The sequence below is a fragment of the Daktulosphaira vitifoliae genome, unplaced genomic scaffold (assembly GCF_025091365.1).
Source record: "Daktulosphaira vitifoliae isolate Bord-2020 unplaced genomic scaffold, ASM2509136v1 Scaffold_1, whole genome shotgun sequence".
In the NCBI taxonomy this organism is placed as follows: Eukaryota; Metazoa; Arthropoda; class Insecta; order Hemiptera; family Phylloxeridae; genus Daktulosphaira; species Daktulosphaira vitifoliae.
This window is the reverse complement of record NW_026099572.1, coordinates 8,808,133-8,824,392: the sequence shown is the minus strand read 5'-3', so window position 1 is coordinate 8,824,392 and position 16,260 is coordinate 8,808,133. Positions and strand designations below refer to the sequence as shown.

At 25.0% G+C, this 16,260-nt stretch overlaps 1 protein-coding gene across 1 annotated transcript in view; it reads right to left on the bottom strand.

Moving 5' to 3' along the window:
* Window positions 1-16,260, bottom strand: part of LOC126896856 (zwei Ig domain protein zig-8-like) — a 122,456-nt gene that overhangs the window by 5,344 nt on the left and 100,852 nt on the right. The window contains exon 5 of the mRNA XM_050669989.1: window positions 8,125-8,335. Within this exon, the coding sequence (XP_050525946.1) occupies window positions 8,125-8,335 (211 nt within the window). The remainder of the gene's footprint in view (window positions 1-8,124; window positions 8,336-16,260) is intronic.

Here is a 16,260-nt window from a genome sequence, read left to right as displayed (position 1 = left end):
TGGTAAAAAAAAAAAAAAAAAAAAAAAAAAAAAAAAAAAACACATCATAGTAAAACCAATACCTTCTCAGCTTCGCATCGAAGCTAAAATAAGAATAACTTTCAAAATACTAGTCCAAAAGTTGTTATTGACCAGTCATTTTCTTAATTAGATTATATTCTATTATGTAAGCTAGTTAAGTTTGTATGTTGCCACTTAAAAAAATTAACTTGACACTCCTTTAAGTAATAAGGGGTGATTCATTATTATTGAAATTAATTATTAGTTGATGAATAAAGAATTGTATTCAACTAATAGAAATCAAATTTTTTTTTTCAATTATTATATTTATTTTGCGTGTAATCGATTGGTTTATGGCTATCTAATCACTCTATATGTATATTTGTAAAACTCTAATATAACCAACAATTTAATTATAATACTCTGAATATAAGTGAATTTCCATAAAGTCATTGTTAAAGTCATTTTTTTATTTTCCGCTTGTAATATAATTTTGATATAAATATTAATAATTTATCAAGAACGTTTTTCACTTAAATATATTTTATCAAAACATCAAATTACACCTATAAAAAATATGAGAACAAATGTTCATATAAAAAGTAGGTTCAACATTCATAATGTAATGAACATTCATGCTGAGTTATTGTAAATTCGTGTAGTACTTACATTTTAGCTTTATCTTATCATTAAAAACAAAATAGGAAATATTTTTCAACATGCTTATATTAGTTTCAACTGTATGTATGTTTATATATTTGTATGTTTGTATGTTTGTAACTCTCCACGCGCCACGTGTTATTATTCTAGTGTATCCCGTCGTCTATGGCCTTGGACTAGACTGTCGTAACGCATTCACCCCACCCCGCTCACCACACGCCGACAAACACTATTCTTGTATAATTTTATTTTTGGTTTTCGTACCCGTACAAGCGTGTGTATTATCAATATTGTATATATATATATAAACAAATTTTTATTGTTTATTATTAGATATGAACATTTAAAGATTCAATTTTTTTTTTTGAGTTAATATACATGTATAATATAAAAGGAAGTACAAATACAGGTAGCTAATTGATTTTTTATGACATCGATATTAGCAGGTACACAGCATTGTTATTATCAATGGTCATAAGACACATTGTTGTGAGTTTTTAAACATACTAACTAGTAATACAGAAATTATATCTATTGATAGTCATAATTTACAATAAACACTCCGTGACTGTGACAGAGATGTTATAAAAACTAAAAAGTAAAATATAAATATTGGTTAAAAAAACTGAAAAATACGCTTTTAAATCATATCGAACTAAAAAGTTAAAAATAATTTTAAAAATAAGCTTAAAACAATAATGAACGAAAAATACTAGTATTATTGTGAAAAAAAGCGTGGGGCGCTCAATATACAAAAAATATGGCACAAGGCCCCCACGCTATAAGTATTTTTCGTTCATTATTGTTTTAAGCTTATTTTTAACTTTTTAGTTTGATATGATTTAAAAGCATGTTTTTCAGTTATTTTAAACTATATTTTTCATTTTTTGTCATTGTAAAAACAAAATGGTTAACATTTATGATGTGGGATTCGTTTAATGGGGTATTTAAGATACACGCTGTGTGCATTGCAATTATATAATACTGGGGAATTATAGGTAATTCTATCGATTATGACAGTGTTTATACTTAGATTATCTTTACAGTTGTTTAAACCGAATTCACATGCGAAATGTGAAATTTCCATTTTATTTAACATATTTTATGCATAATTTAATTAAGTAATCTGAAAAACAGGAAGTTATAACTTGATATTATTACTATTAGTGTTTGTTATTAAATGTTGATATGAATATACGAATGTTTGATAAATGTATGATAAAACGTAAAATTACGAAGGTGTAACTAAAGAATAATAATTTTATAATGGATTGCATACATTTCAATCCTTTGTATTTTGTGCAGAATATTATTTATTTATATAGATATAAATGAAACATTTTCGTCAAAGAACAAAGGAATATTTTTGTCTTATAAGATTTAGATTATGAAAAGATTTTGATGGTCAATAGTTTTAACTAAATAAAGTGGTTCGTGTAGTCACACATTTTAAATACGTTTTAGATACAGAAATATAAAAAATAAATCTGGTTTTCAAATTTCAAATGGTCAAATAATCCGTAAAAATACCTTCCTCGTGGATTTTTTAAATTATATAACTTTAAAATATGTATTTAAACAACTAGTATACACGATGACATTATAGTTACATTAGGGCTGGGTATTTTTATTTATAAAACATTATAGTTTAAACATCATATTTCAAAACATGATGTATAATATTGTATAATGGTTTAAAGATGAGAATTTTTCAGCATAAACGGATAAAAGTTTAGCCGATGCAATGCATTCTCTGGACTTTTATCACTAAACATATGACTGAGAAGTATAAATCAGTGTCCAGGGCATGTCAACGTCATGAAACTTTAGTTATACATTATTCATTTGTGAAAAATGTTAAGTTTTAATCTTATAATATTAATGCAGTGTGTTTATATGATATGGTCCATAGCGATTTTCGCCAATTAAAAAAATGATTGTCCAATATTAAAATATTTAATGCGTGTATAACTGTAGTATTTCTATTTAAAAAAATTACGATTTTTATATTAGAAGAGTTAAATGGGTTATATTTGCTTGGTGATTTAATGAAGGTTAATGATATAATATCATTTGTTAATAGGCTATTAACAATATCATCTAGATAGATTAGATGTAACATTTATGATCTTATTTAATCACAAAACTAATTCTCGTTGCACTAAAAAAATAAATAATACCTAAAGGAAATTTAGATTTTGTTTCAATTGAATAAATTAAATTTCGTTTTTATATCCTTTTGATATAAAAGGAAGTGTCTCGAAAATCTTCTAAGAAATGCTTTTATACAAGATGATGTACAAATTATATTTGTTGGGGTTTACCTAGCACTACTACTTTGTACAGTATTTGTAGATGAAATTCGTGTAACATTTAAGTTATCGTATTCGAGTTTTCATTTTACAAATTGAAGGTGTTTATATAATAAGTCGCAGATTTAATTAAAATTTGTATAATAAACACATGTTAGTATAAAAGATATCAATAGTTAAATATGACTTGTTTGTAAGTCTGTTTGAGAACTTTACATTTAAATTTATAAGTTTCATAGGAAACTTTTCCTAACAATGAAATGTGAAATCAAAGACTAAATTTTTCAGTATACATGTTTGTTAGCACTTGTAAAAAGGCAATGGAAAAATGAACAAATACATTCAACATGTAGATTTGTATTTTAATAAACATATCGTCATTCTACTTTGTTCTGTTTCATTTCTGAAGACTCAGTAAATAAACAAAATCCGTTTGGATAGAAAATGATTTACTATTGTTTCGTTAAAGAAAAAATACAAAGTATATAACCGTAAATAAATTTTATATTTTTAAAAAGAGAGAAAGAGTTCTCCCATTGTCAAACATTATAAACGTATAAATAGAAATAACAAATAATGGGTTTGTCAAAACGTTTTTGGGATTTGTTAAGCATCACATCTCACAAGTACTTGTTCCAAAATCATACATCCTATCGCGTTTCCACGGTAACCAATTAAATTCGGATTTTTAGTGCTGAGACGTGTGTATTTGTTGAAGATCCAAAGACGTTATCTCTTTTTCAGATACGAGTGGATATTTGACAAGAGCATTGTTGATGACATTCTTATAAAGGAGAGCCGAATGACTTCTCTCTTAATGTCAATCTATTTTCGCGAACCAAACTGAATAATTTATTTAATGTCTATATTTAAATTTCAATGTATACACATAATTTTATATAAATTGGTACGAATTTCATATTCAAAATATTACCGAATTATAGGCACAGCTTGTCTTGTCGATGATTCAGTGCTGTGTAATTATATTATCGTGATGTACGTGTGCCAAATACGAATAGTATAATTTGTTACTATTCATTAACTATATAACTCACTTGTGACAAATAACACAAATAGAAGACATGAAATTTCTAATAGGAATCATGTTAACATTAATTAATATAACCACTTCACAGTTCGCTGATCACAATTTTCATTTAGCATTTAAAAATTAATTAAAAGACAATTTAAAAGAAAAAATTGGTTATTTAAAATATAAACATACCTATATTATCAATACTATAGTTTACTTTATAAATATTTTTGTTATTATTTGCATATAACATTATATACCTAGTAATTGGATTATGAAATACTTTTATAAAATAATGTCCAGAGTTTTATTAAAAAAAAAAACATATTTAAAAAATAATAAAATCATTTCTAATTAAATAAATGTTTGTATGTAATTCATCTTTACGAAAGTGAGTCTATAATATTTTCTTTTGTTTATTCCGTGTTCTTTTTTGATGATTTAAAATGTGTTTGGGTTTAACGAAAAATATTAACAATATATGACACGCAAAGCGTTTATGACATTGACACAAGCAAACAAGTGACTATATTTACCTTAAGGTGTTGTTTCCGTGTTTGAAACATAAAAGTTTCAAACCAGAATAAATACTTGTCGAGTTGGATTATAATAATAAGAAAATTATAATAATATATTAAAATCTGAGAATTTTGTTTAATGTTAATATCAAAGTAAAGGAGTAATAAATCATAATTATTTTTGGATGAAAACTTTCATTAATTTAAAAACAAGGTAGGAAGGAAAAAATTATACCCAATAAACTTTTAGTGTTAACTCGAGAATGTAAAAAAAAATATGCATCATGTTTGATACAAAAACTGCTTTTGTAAACAAGCTAATTTTGAAAATGCTTAATTTGGAGTATTACAATGTCTTATAAAATTGTTAATGATTATTGAACGTTGTATTATTAAACTTTTGTACTCTTTCTAAACTTCCTTAAAATTAAATTACTATTACTATTATTATTGTATACTTGTTCCTGCAAACTATGAAAACTATTTTTCTTTTTTTTTTTTGAATCAACTAATGTATTTTATTTTGTTGAGTATATTCGTGCGTTAAAGTCGATTTACCGAAAAAGATAGTAAATAATATTATCTCTATTCCAAATTCTGGATTGTTGTAATACTTATATGAAAAGTAATAGTAGTACTTTTTCCACCAATAGCTTAGATATAATAAAATAAGCATAGAGTTCTTAAATTTATTTTCTCAACACTATTATTACTGCAAAACTTTTCAAAAAGTAGATCAAATAGTTTTCCTGTTTGCTTATCAAAATCTAGTTTGGCCAAATTTCAACGAATAAACTCAATCAGATATTCCACCACATTAGCCTAACCTATCCCTATATCTATCAGATAATTTAAAAAATATTTGCCATTACATGAATTCAATTAATGATTTATTGCATTATTTTTGTGTGTATTTATCAAAATGTGAAATTTAATAGTAGAAAAATGAATTAGAACAGTTTATAAAAAATTGAGTAATGCGAAAATGTTGAAATTTTTAAAGTTTTTATCTAAATAAAATAAGTAGATAACGGATGAAAATATTGCTATTGTATAATGCAATAATATACCATTGCTCAACAATTTATTCTTTTGTTTGAAGTAATTTGTGCAAATGTCAAAACGCGGAGTTTTGATTATGCAATATTGGTGCACATGTGTGTAGAATATTGAATAACTTTTCAATATATTCTATTTTCTATTTTACTTGAAAAAAAGTATTCAAAGAATTTGATCATTAATTTGTTAGCTTAAAATTAATTTTATTAAATCATTGGAATATCTGAAGTAATGAATTGTTGAAAACATTTAAAGTATGAATAAAATATTCAGTTTTTTGTTCACAACTGTATTAAAAGAAAAAACGAATAAATAACACATAAATAGTTCTGAATTTAAATATGAAATATTTATTGATAGCTCAATTCTTTTAGGTATTTCAAGAATATAACGATATACAATATAACGGTCTTTTTAATATGATAAATGGTTTAGTTTATCGAGAAATTAATAATAATGATATTAATAAATAGAATATGATGCGTTTAATATTCCTTCAATATATTTCTAATGAAAATAATTTATTATGATATTAAATTTTATACCTATTCATGGTTAAAAGTAGTGTGTATATGTTTTATCCATAGGCTAGTGTAATTTATTTATTATTATTTTTTAATACAATAAAAATGGTTATCTTTGGTGTTTTACTTTTGATAAATTAATAATAGTTACCAATGAAAAATCTAAGATAGTATATTAATATAACCCAGTGAATATTTTGTTTGATTGATTTGACTCAAAATGGATAATATTAGACTGATATGAAGATTGTCAGATTTTCGAAGAATTGGTTAGTTACTTCACATAAAAAGAAAAGGAAGAATCATTTGAAGAGACAGGTAACGTGATACAAAACTCATGTATGCTCTGTTTATTTCAATAATATAAAAGTCAGAACCTTTTGATTTATTATTCGGTATATGTTGGTCGGGAAATAGCCGTTGCGTATGTTTTACTTTTAGAAATTTTATTTCTATTTCCGAGACTCTGTAAAGACTGTGCTATGCTCAATTCTCAGTCTGTATAAAACGTTTTATTTTACAAGAGCTATAAATTACAACAGTGATTATGTACATAAACATAATAACTGTTCAATATTTATCCTTTGAACCGTTTCAACGTTTTTACTAGAGCTGCTTGTGAATTCCTACGCATTTTAAGTTAGTAGTTGATTTAATTCGTTTAACAGGGTAAGCTGTAATACGATTTCAGCTGTACCTTGATAATTACATTCTTTGAAAGTAAATGCAAGTTTTCTCAGTCTAAGGTAAAGATTATATTTTGATAAAGGATAAATGAAGCATTGTGGATTTTTAAATGAACTTATATATTGACAAAAACAATGAAAAAAAAAAAAACAGAAAGACTACACAAGTAATTATTTGGAGAAAAAATCACTGATCTTTATTTTTCCATTTAAAGGAAAAGTTTACCCAACATTTACCTTTTAAGTAGTTTAATTAGAGTTATCGAGTTTATAATTTATTCTATATAAATAAATAAATTTCAGCTATTTTTATTTAAAAAAATATGTTTCTATAATCTACCGTATTAATTATACCTTTTTTCTGTTTTTAAAGATTACATAAAATGTACGAGAAACTTAATCTTCGAATATTTGCATTTTTAAGAAAAAAATATCTTGTTAAAAGCACATGATCAATATTTTGTTAGGCGCTTATAGTCTGTCGGTTTTAACGGATTTATCTGCCCATATTAAACCAAAGAAAACTTTTTTATCGCGTTCATTTTTTACCTCATCCCTCGAGACATGGTAATATCGTCGCATGCAAATTTATCAGGGAAAATAAAAAAAATTAAAGTTTTATGTCGACCTAGTAGGCAGTCACGCCTATGTCCCTACACGATAATGTCGACCTACATGCAGTTTGTAAAAACGAATTACAGTTGGGGCTTCGTTTTTTTTACATTCAGCTGATTTTTGTCGTGTTTAAAATAACACTGTTTTTCTTTAAAGATTCGTTAAATAAAAAATAAGTATTTTTTCACTTTTTTATTAGTTTATTGTATGAACATAAATGAATTTCTCTAAAATTGTACAAAATGTAAATTGTATTTAATAGTTAATTAAGTTGACACCCTCTAAATTTCATTTTAATTGTGTTAATGACTATGGGTTCATCTGTATCTTGTAATTTATAATATGAAAAAAATATATACAATTGGATTTTTTTTTTTATGACTTTATTGTATTCACTAATGTCTTGAAGCCACTCATTGTTGAAATTTAACATACATACTTGACTATTGACTTCAAAACAATTATTATTTTATGAAGTCCAAATTTTTATTTTTCATAAATTCTCTATCCAGATAAAATATAATTAATTTTGTTTTAAAATTTACATTCGAGAAGCCCCGAAAATGTGGGCCTTGAGGTATATGCCCTTAAAACCTTCTGTTATATCTAGTTCTGAGGTACATGATAAAAAAAACTGCATTTCAGTATATTCGAATAATAGTACTTATTATGAACTAGTTATATTATTTAAGTACAAATCATAAAATTATTAGTTACCTAATACGGTTAAATAAATTGGATGTCCAATGGGTGGAGTTGTACTGATCTGGCATTCGTATAAGCCGGAATCTTTCTTTTGTGGGTATTTTATACGCAGTGACCAATTATCTGAGTGTGGTTCGTGCATTGCTTCAAAGCGTTGATCACTTGTATATGTATACCTTCCCACTGTAAGCAAATGAATATCCCGATGACGAACCCAAGACACCTAAAACAACACAATGAAATGCAAAAAAATAAATTGCGTTTGAAAAAAGCTAAGATAAGGATTCATTTGTTGTTTAAGATTAGTTGGGGTATAAATCTCTTTTGTTTGACTATTGTAAAGTACATTATTTGTTGTTTCCTAAAATAAAACGATTTTTTTTTACAGAAAAAATGACATTTAATTGTTTAAAATGACAATGAAAATTTGATTGACATGCTTAATTCACCTTTTTATCAAATAATATAGTTATTATAAGGAGGATTAAATTTATCATAAATCAAAAAAAAAAAAAAAAAAAAATGAACTCATTTTTTCTGAATATTTTGTTGTAAGTAAAAATATTTATGAACAATTTGTTATTTTATATTTGAAGCTTGGACATTTCTCATTAATTTTTTGAGAAAAATATTTTTGACATAATATCTTTTTATAGTTCAAACTAATATCATACTATTTAAATCTAAAATTCGTTTAAATATTTTTAGGTAATATTATTTCAATGTCGAATTCATATATTATTCTCCTACTAATTAAAAAATTAAGAATTACTTTAATATTTTTAATAATAGATTAGTCTATGTATATTTTAAACTGCCATATCTTATTAAGAAAATATTATATGATATGTAGATTATGCATTTTCTGTTTTGTAATGGCACAGTTTAGATAAGATATTGTAAAATAAGTTAAGTATTGTAAATATGTAATGTGCGACAAAATCGGATGTGTGATAAAAAATAATATTGGTACGTTTTTCAATGAACACATTTTTTCCTCTTCTCTCTAATATCAATTAAAAAGTAACAATATGAATTTCATGATGAATTAAATGGAAATATTAATGAACTATGATGGTTGAGAGAACAAATGCGTACGAATATCAACTATATTCGAACTCCTAAACTAATGAAAATAACGGCATCACCGAAACGAAGAGATTAAGATCAGAAATTAAACTACTATTAATCATACGCAGCTGATTTATATACTATATAGTACATAAATATTAAATAATTAATTTTTTTATATGAATACTTGTACAAATTTTATTATTGTCCAACACAGAAAACTATAATTTGCTTCTAATGTTAACAAATTGTAATCAAACCAATCTTTTTATATTTGTGAAATAAAACAAATATCATTTTAGTTTATATTTTTCTATAATTTTGGACTCAATTAATAAACGAATAATTCATTATTTTAACAGTATTCAACATTAACCATTTGGGAGGTATTTTTAATATTATCATTAAGTAGTTCTTTATTTAAAAAAAACGTTTTCATTGTTATCAAATGCATTTAAATAATTTATTTATTTATTTATACGGGCTGAGCCCTTGTGATACAAAATATTTTTTTAGTTACATTAATATAAACAATAAATTGCCTAAAATTCAAAATGATTATTCAGATTAAGTATTTTCTAATCTATTATTGTTCACCCTTTTCTTTTCTCATTGGCTAATATAATTACCATCATCTTTTTGGACCACGTGCCGCAGTTTTACATGAATATTCATTGTACAACAATCGTGAACATCGACCAACATTACCATTAATAACGTTCAGTGTTCTCATAATTTAGTAGAAACGGCCGCAACCGTTATTATTGCAAAAAAAAAAAAATGTGTTTGAATCTTTTTTAACTGTTTTCCTTTTAAAAGAGAACATGAGACATTGATAAATGTATACCATTGATATAGTAATCAAAGGTTTAGATATTTAGCCGCTCACCCTTAACACCAATAGCGTAATAACGGTGGAATAGTTACATCATGTAGACCATCAAAACCTTAAAAATCGTTTATAAGTTAAAGACATGTGCGTGATTCGAATTCTCTAACATTCGTATAATAATTATAATCGTTGTTGTTCAACTCAATTGTAACTTAAAATATTCGTCTCTATCAAGAAATTTTTGCCATAACTCGTATTTTACTTTTGCCATTTTGCTGGAAAAGACTTAATGGCAAATCAATAAAATACATTTTTACAATTAAGTGTTCTTTAAACTTATTCATAGACTTCGATAAATAAATAGTTAAATAAACTAGAGTGACAGTTATCTTTAATTTTTTGATTTTATTTACTAGTATTCTAAATAAAACAATTTTAACATCATTACAATGAAAATATATTAAATTTTTATACAATGTTTATACTTTTGTTAGTATCCTTTAAAAATATTAATATAAGCAATGTTATATCCGTCAAATATTTTATAAATGAGTTTCGTATACATTTTACTATTTTGTCTTTTGATAGCACAACGTTCATGTTTATTTTTTTTTTATTATGAAATCGTATTTTTTATTAAAAAAAAACGAATTTTTTGTTTGAATCCACGATTATTTGAAATGGTTTCAAAAACTTATTACAGACGGCTTGTGAAATTTGTCCATTATTTGGATCAAACATTGCAAGAAAAGTGTCCGAAGAGGATTCTGTCGAATCCACTGATTTATTTTATGTAAGTATGTGGGACTTTGGAGTGAACCTTATACTAGATTTGCAGTATTTGAAAAGTATTAACCTTAAAAATTTCAACCAACAAATAAAAAGGTTTTGTATATTCCGCATTAGAAATAACGTGAGTGATGCGAATGGATCAAGATTGAAGTTTTAAGTGACTAAAGTAATGTCTACATATTCAGGAACAATAGTATTAAACACACAAATGTATGTTACACCAAATACATTTCACTATCCGTGCAAGTTGTCTTACTTTATGTATATTACAAATAGTATAGGGCTATCGACAAACAGTAATTATGCAAATATATCCATAGATTTATGTGACATTTTGTAAACTCCATCCTTTAGTAGTTATCATTGAATAGTATTCTAATTAATTATTGTGCCTTATATTATTCAAGTATGTTTGAATGAAATAAAAAACTAAATACATTGTAGAAGTATTATATTTTTGGTATTAGTATGAAATATATAAATTATTGTAAAATTGTGTAAATGTACAGGTTTCAAATGTTCATAATTATAGTAGAAGATTATTAAGTTGGTAATCTGTTGATTGTAACTAATTATGTATTTATGCAAATTTTATTTTTATATAACGTGAGTTCAGCATAAAAAGGTTTCACATAAATATGTCTGTTTTTTAGGATTAAACTGCATTAAGTTAAATAGTGGTTATTACTTAATAATTTAATACTTTAACCAAAAATCAATATAAATAAATCGCCATTATTTAATATTTTACAAATTTGAACAAAACTGCCTAAAATGAAAGTGTATACTTAAAGACAGAGTTAAATTAAAGAATATAAAAATGTGTTCTATCGAAATCATACCGAGCGCAAATAAAAATAATAATATTTACATTTAAATACAAAAATGGTCTCCTATGGAAATCCTAATTTTGAAATAAAATATTATTTCGTTAAATCCATAGATGATAATGATGCTTTCGAAAACAATCCAAAATTTTTTCAGCAAATTTGATTTGAAAATTATATTTAGTTTATATTTTTTTCTGTATTTAGATATTTTAAATAAAACGTAAACAATATAATTGAGCATATTTTATCTCCTTATAACTGTTCATTTTTACAAAAATACGAAAAGCACCGGTGCATTTAATATGAATAAACTAAGATCTGGAAACGAACAATGAAAGAAAAACAAAGCTGAAATGAAAACGGAGGCAAAATGGAAAAGCATCGTAGGTTATTGAAATCAGTTATTCACAGATGATTGGAAAGATCAAATTTTTGGCTCACAGGGAAATGTGATTTTTTGGTAACAGTCCAGCCAGTGCAAATTGAATAGAGATTTTGGCCTTGATTATTTATCTATAATTTAGCATATTTTACAAAAGGAAATCTTCATTTTCATTTTTTAATCATTTTAATTTTAACTGTTAAGTCAATACATGATTATATTTCTATTTATTTTATTCAATTTTTTTTTTTGTGCATTTTAACTTTCTATTTGTAACATAATATTTGAATTGGTAATATTGGTATTGTTTTAAGCTAAATTAAATCATTGCCACACCTAAAATATGGGTGCACCTTGTTAATGTGATAAACAATGCGATAAATAATCCCCAAAGTACGAGCTTCTGCCAAGCTAGGAGCAATTATTTATACTGTGACAGAATATGTACTAAATGTGAAGCTTTAATTAGCATTTATAGGGTGTGTTGTTATATATGGACTAGGTAAATAGATGACAGTTGATAAGGCTCAACAAAAATATAAAACAAGCAATTTATTATTTGATATATCCAATTATAACAAAAAGGATTGTTTATCTAAGATAATTGTTGTATTTTACTATAAAATTTTTAAGTAATCTAAAAAATAAAAGGACTTTATTAACATCCACAACAAAATATTATGTTTGAATTAAATAAAAGTTTACTTAATTCACCTACTAAAAATCAAAGATTACAATCTTCATAATTTCATTACAATCCTCAGAAGTTGAAGAAAATTATTTTTTTTTAATTTCAATTATCATACTTCCTTGATTTGTAATAAATCAAGAAATTAAAATGTTATTGTTGGAAATAATAATCAAGAAAAATAATTGTCAGGTTGTTAGTTTTGAATAAAGTTTCATTAGAGATAATTATAAATTCTTATCTTTTTACCTTTACATTTTAAATTATATCTATAATCTAATTCACGACAACTATGAATATATTATTTGCACTTAAATTTAAGTACACATAATATTATATGTATTATTAAAGAATTAAAAAAAATTATTTTCTGTCAAGTATTTAAAAAGCTATTACGGTATTTCTTGCGTCATTACATGTATTTTAGATTCATTCAATTGATAAGAAAATAATTGAGTGTAGAATAAACGATAAATCATTCCGAGTTTAATGTCGTACGATAGAAATACAAAAACTTTAGGCCTTCAAAACTTCAGTTAAGTAGAAAAGAACAAGGTGGAGTTGTACTACACTTTTTCATAGACCTTTCATCACCAGGCTCAGTGTTTATAACTAATTTCAAACTTTTTCTTGAAAGGAACCTTAATTTTCTATCAAGTTTATACTTTCTTTAAACTGTTGCCTTTATTAGAAAATATTATATGAAGTATGTATTGATGCGATGTAATTATCTAAGTCCCAAAGTTAAAAATAATGAAATGTATCTCATATTTTAATGATAAAATAATTTCTAACTAAATAGGTGCATCAATAAAAACTAAAACCAAAAATCTAATTAACTTTCTATACTTATTTATAACCTAATAAAATTAGTTATTTGTTAATTAATCAACAACTTATTAGTATAGACAGTCATAAAATAGTTATCGACACATAAAAATTTTTTTGTAAGAAAAAAGGCTAAAAAATAATTATTTTAAAATTTTGTACAACATAAAAAATTTTAATTTTTTTTTATTTGTGACAAATAATAAAAATATTCTAAGAAGGCAATAACTATCAAAAAAATTCAACAAAAAGATTATTAATTCAAAAGTTATACAAGTTGTAGATTTTATCTGGTTCGTCGTGTAATTGCATTCGTGTAACTTTTAGTAATATCGTAATAACTTATAAAAAATTTTGGGTAGATATATTATATTTATATTTTAGTATTTTGGATAAATTTTATATTAAAATAAGTTCATTAAATAAAAACTAGAGAAAGTTATTCGCTAAACTAAATTTTATTATTAATAGATGTAAACAAATATTTGGTGTTAGTAACTTTAGTGATTTGTTAATTGATAGTATATATATTTTTTGTCATGAAAAAATTATTAGTGGCCTAATAAATATGTTGACTAAACAAATTTTATTTTTTTTTGTAAATTTATATGAGTTATACAAGCAACTAACCTCGAAAGAAAAAAAAATTGAAAAAAGGATGTTATAATTATGATTTTAAATTATTTTGGTTAATGACTGCATTTTTAAAAAAGTATGTTGTCGATAAGGTTAATATCTGCAGTATTGCAATGAAAACTACGTTTTAAAACTGTATTATATGTGTATTGAAATTTTTCGGGACATTTACTTTCATTATGAGGATTAAGGAGAATTTTGGTCACGAGACAACTATATCAACCAAAATTTGATTAACACATGTTATCGCCGACAACCAAAAGGAAAATGGACATTGCTTTTGTTTTATATTAATGAATAACTCATCGTTCATTATTACATAGCTTGATAAAATATTAGCATGGCTCAGTCAATGGCCAGGGTGCCCTCCTCTAACTACGCCACTGTAAGTGTGATTTATGATGTATTGTTGAGCGAAAACAATCTTGTAGGATCTGAGTAAACTCAGATGATAAAAAAACACGGCAGAATATAACCAATATCTTCTCAGCTACGCATCGTAGTTAAAAATAGTAAACCATTTCAAATACTAATTTAATAAAACGTATTTTTAAGGTTTCATTTAGAATGAATTATTTTTTTGTGTTTGAGTCGTGAATTTATTTAAAACGTCCACATGAAATGTGTCACTCTTTAAATGTGATTTATTTTTGATACTTTGTACATTTTGATGCATGCAATATGTACAATGAATTATATTCATACTTCAAATCATTTTAAGATCATTATTATTTTTGACGCTTTCACCTTTCATATGGTATAAATTTATTGACGACGACAAAAAAATATGTCCAAAATACTAATGAGATTATTTCGGATTTGTTGAGCGATTTAGCTTTGTAAAATGCGGAATGATAATATAATTTTGGCATTCGCGGTATAAATCATAATAACATAAAGCGAAAAGAAAAATATATTTTGCACAATATTTTCGACACACAAAAAGAGACATTAAGGTTTTTTTGTTTTTTTTTTCTACGAGATTAAAGAAAATGTTGATTTGTTTAAGTAACTTTTGTTTTTGGTATAAATAATAATAGGTTTATGTTATATTTGTATTTTATTTTCCCTACTCGATATAACCCAAGATTTTCAATTGGGTATTGAGGTAAGCTTTTCGGAGTTTCTTAATGAAAACAAATATTTTAGAATTTTTTTTTTACGTAGGCTCGCCCATAATGTGACTCAGGTTGATGGGGTCGGTTAGTAGACGAAATATAATAATGCTGTAATGCCTACGTCGTTTTACTGAGAATAATATTATACTCTTATGGTCGTTCTGAAATATCGATCACTGTGGCAACAGTAGTTCTTAGATGTGCGTAAAGAGCAAAGTGGTGACGCTGGAGGAGGCCTATTATACTATTAATATAGTATTAAATCGGTAATATGGTCTAGTAGGATAAATGACGTGGTAGGTATTATTTTTTATTAAACGTCGAGATCGTATAAACGGAAATATTGCGGTTAATGGGTTTTCCGTTTTTTCTGTATCTTTAAAAAACTGTTTTTTAGACAACGGAAATTGAACGTTTGTATTAAAACGTGATAAAATTAAAATGCCTCGCTGAGCCGGAGAACAATTACGATGGGATGGGATAATGAAATGTTCTTTTAATTACGTGAAAATATGCTTTATAATAAGTAAATGATACGAAAGTTAACACTATATAGGATGCACTAATTATACTTTAAATTACGCCATTTTTTTATGAACTTAATTTAGCATATAATAATTGGTTTGCAAAAAAAAATTATTTATATATTTTTCGTACTATTGCTTGTAATGAGCAATTAAAAAAAAACACCTCTTAACTTTAATCGTTTACAGCACTCATTTAAAGTAAATAATTGTGTTGAACAAAAGAAAAAAATGAGAAGCAAAGCAATTTTTTATGAAATAAAATCACTTAAATTGTGTACAAGATTTGTATAAGGCGTTAAAAGTGTAAAGAAAAAATTATTATTATTTTCGGCGTAGAATTTTTTTTATCAGTGTTCAGTTCGCATTATATTTTTGGAACAAACTTAAATGAGTTGGTTTTTTTTTTTTTTTATTAAATACTTAATGTAAAATCAGTTTTTATTA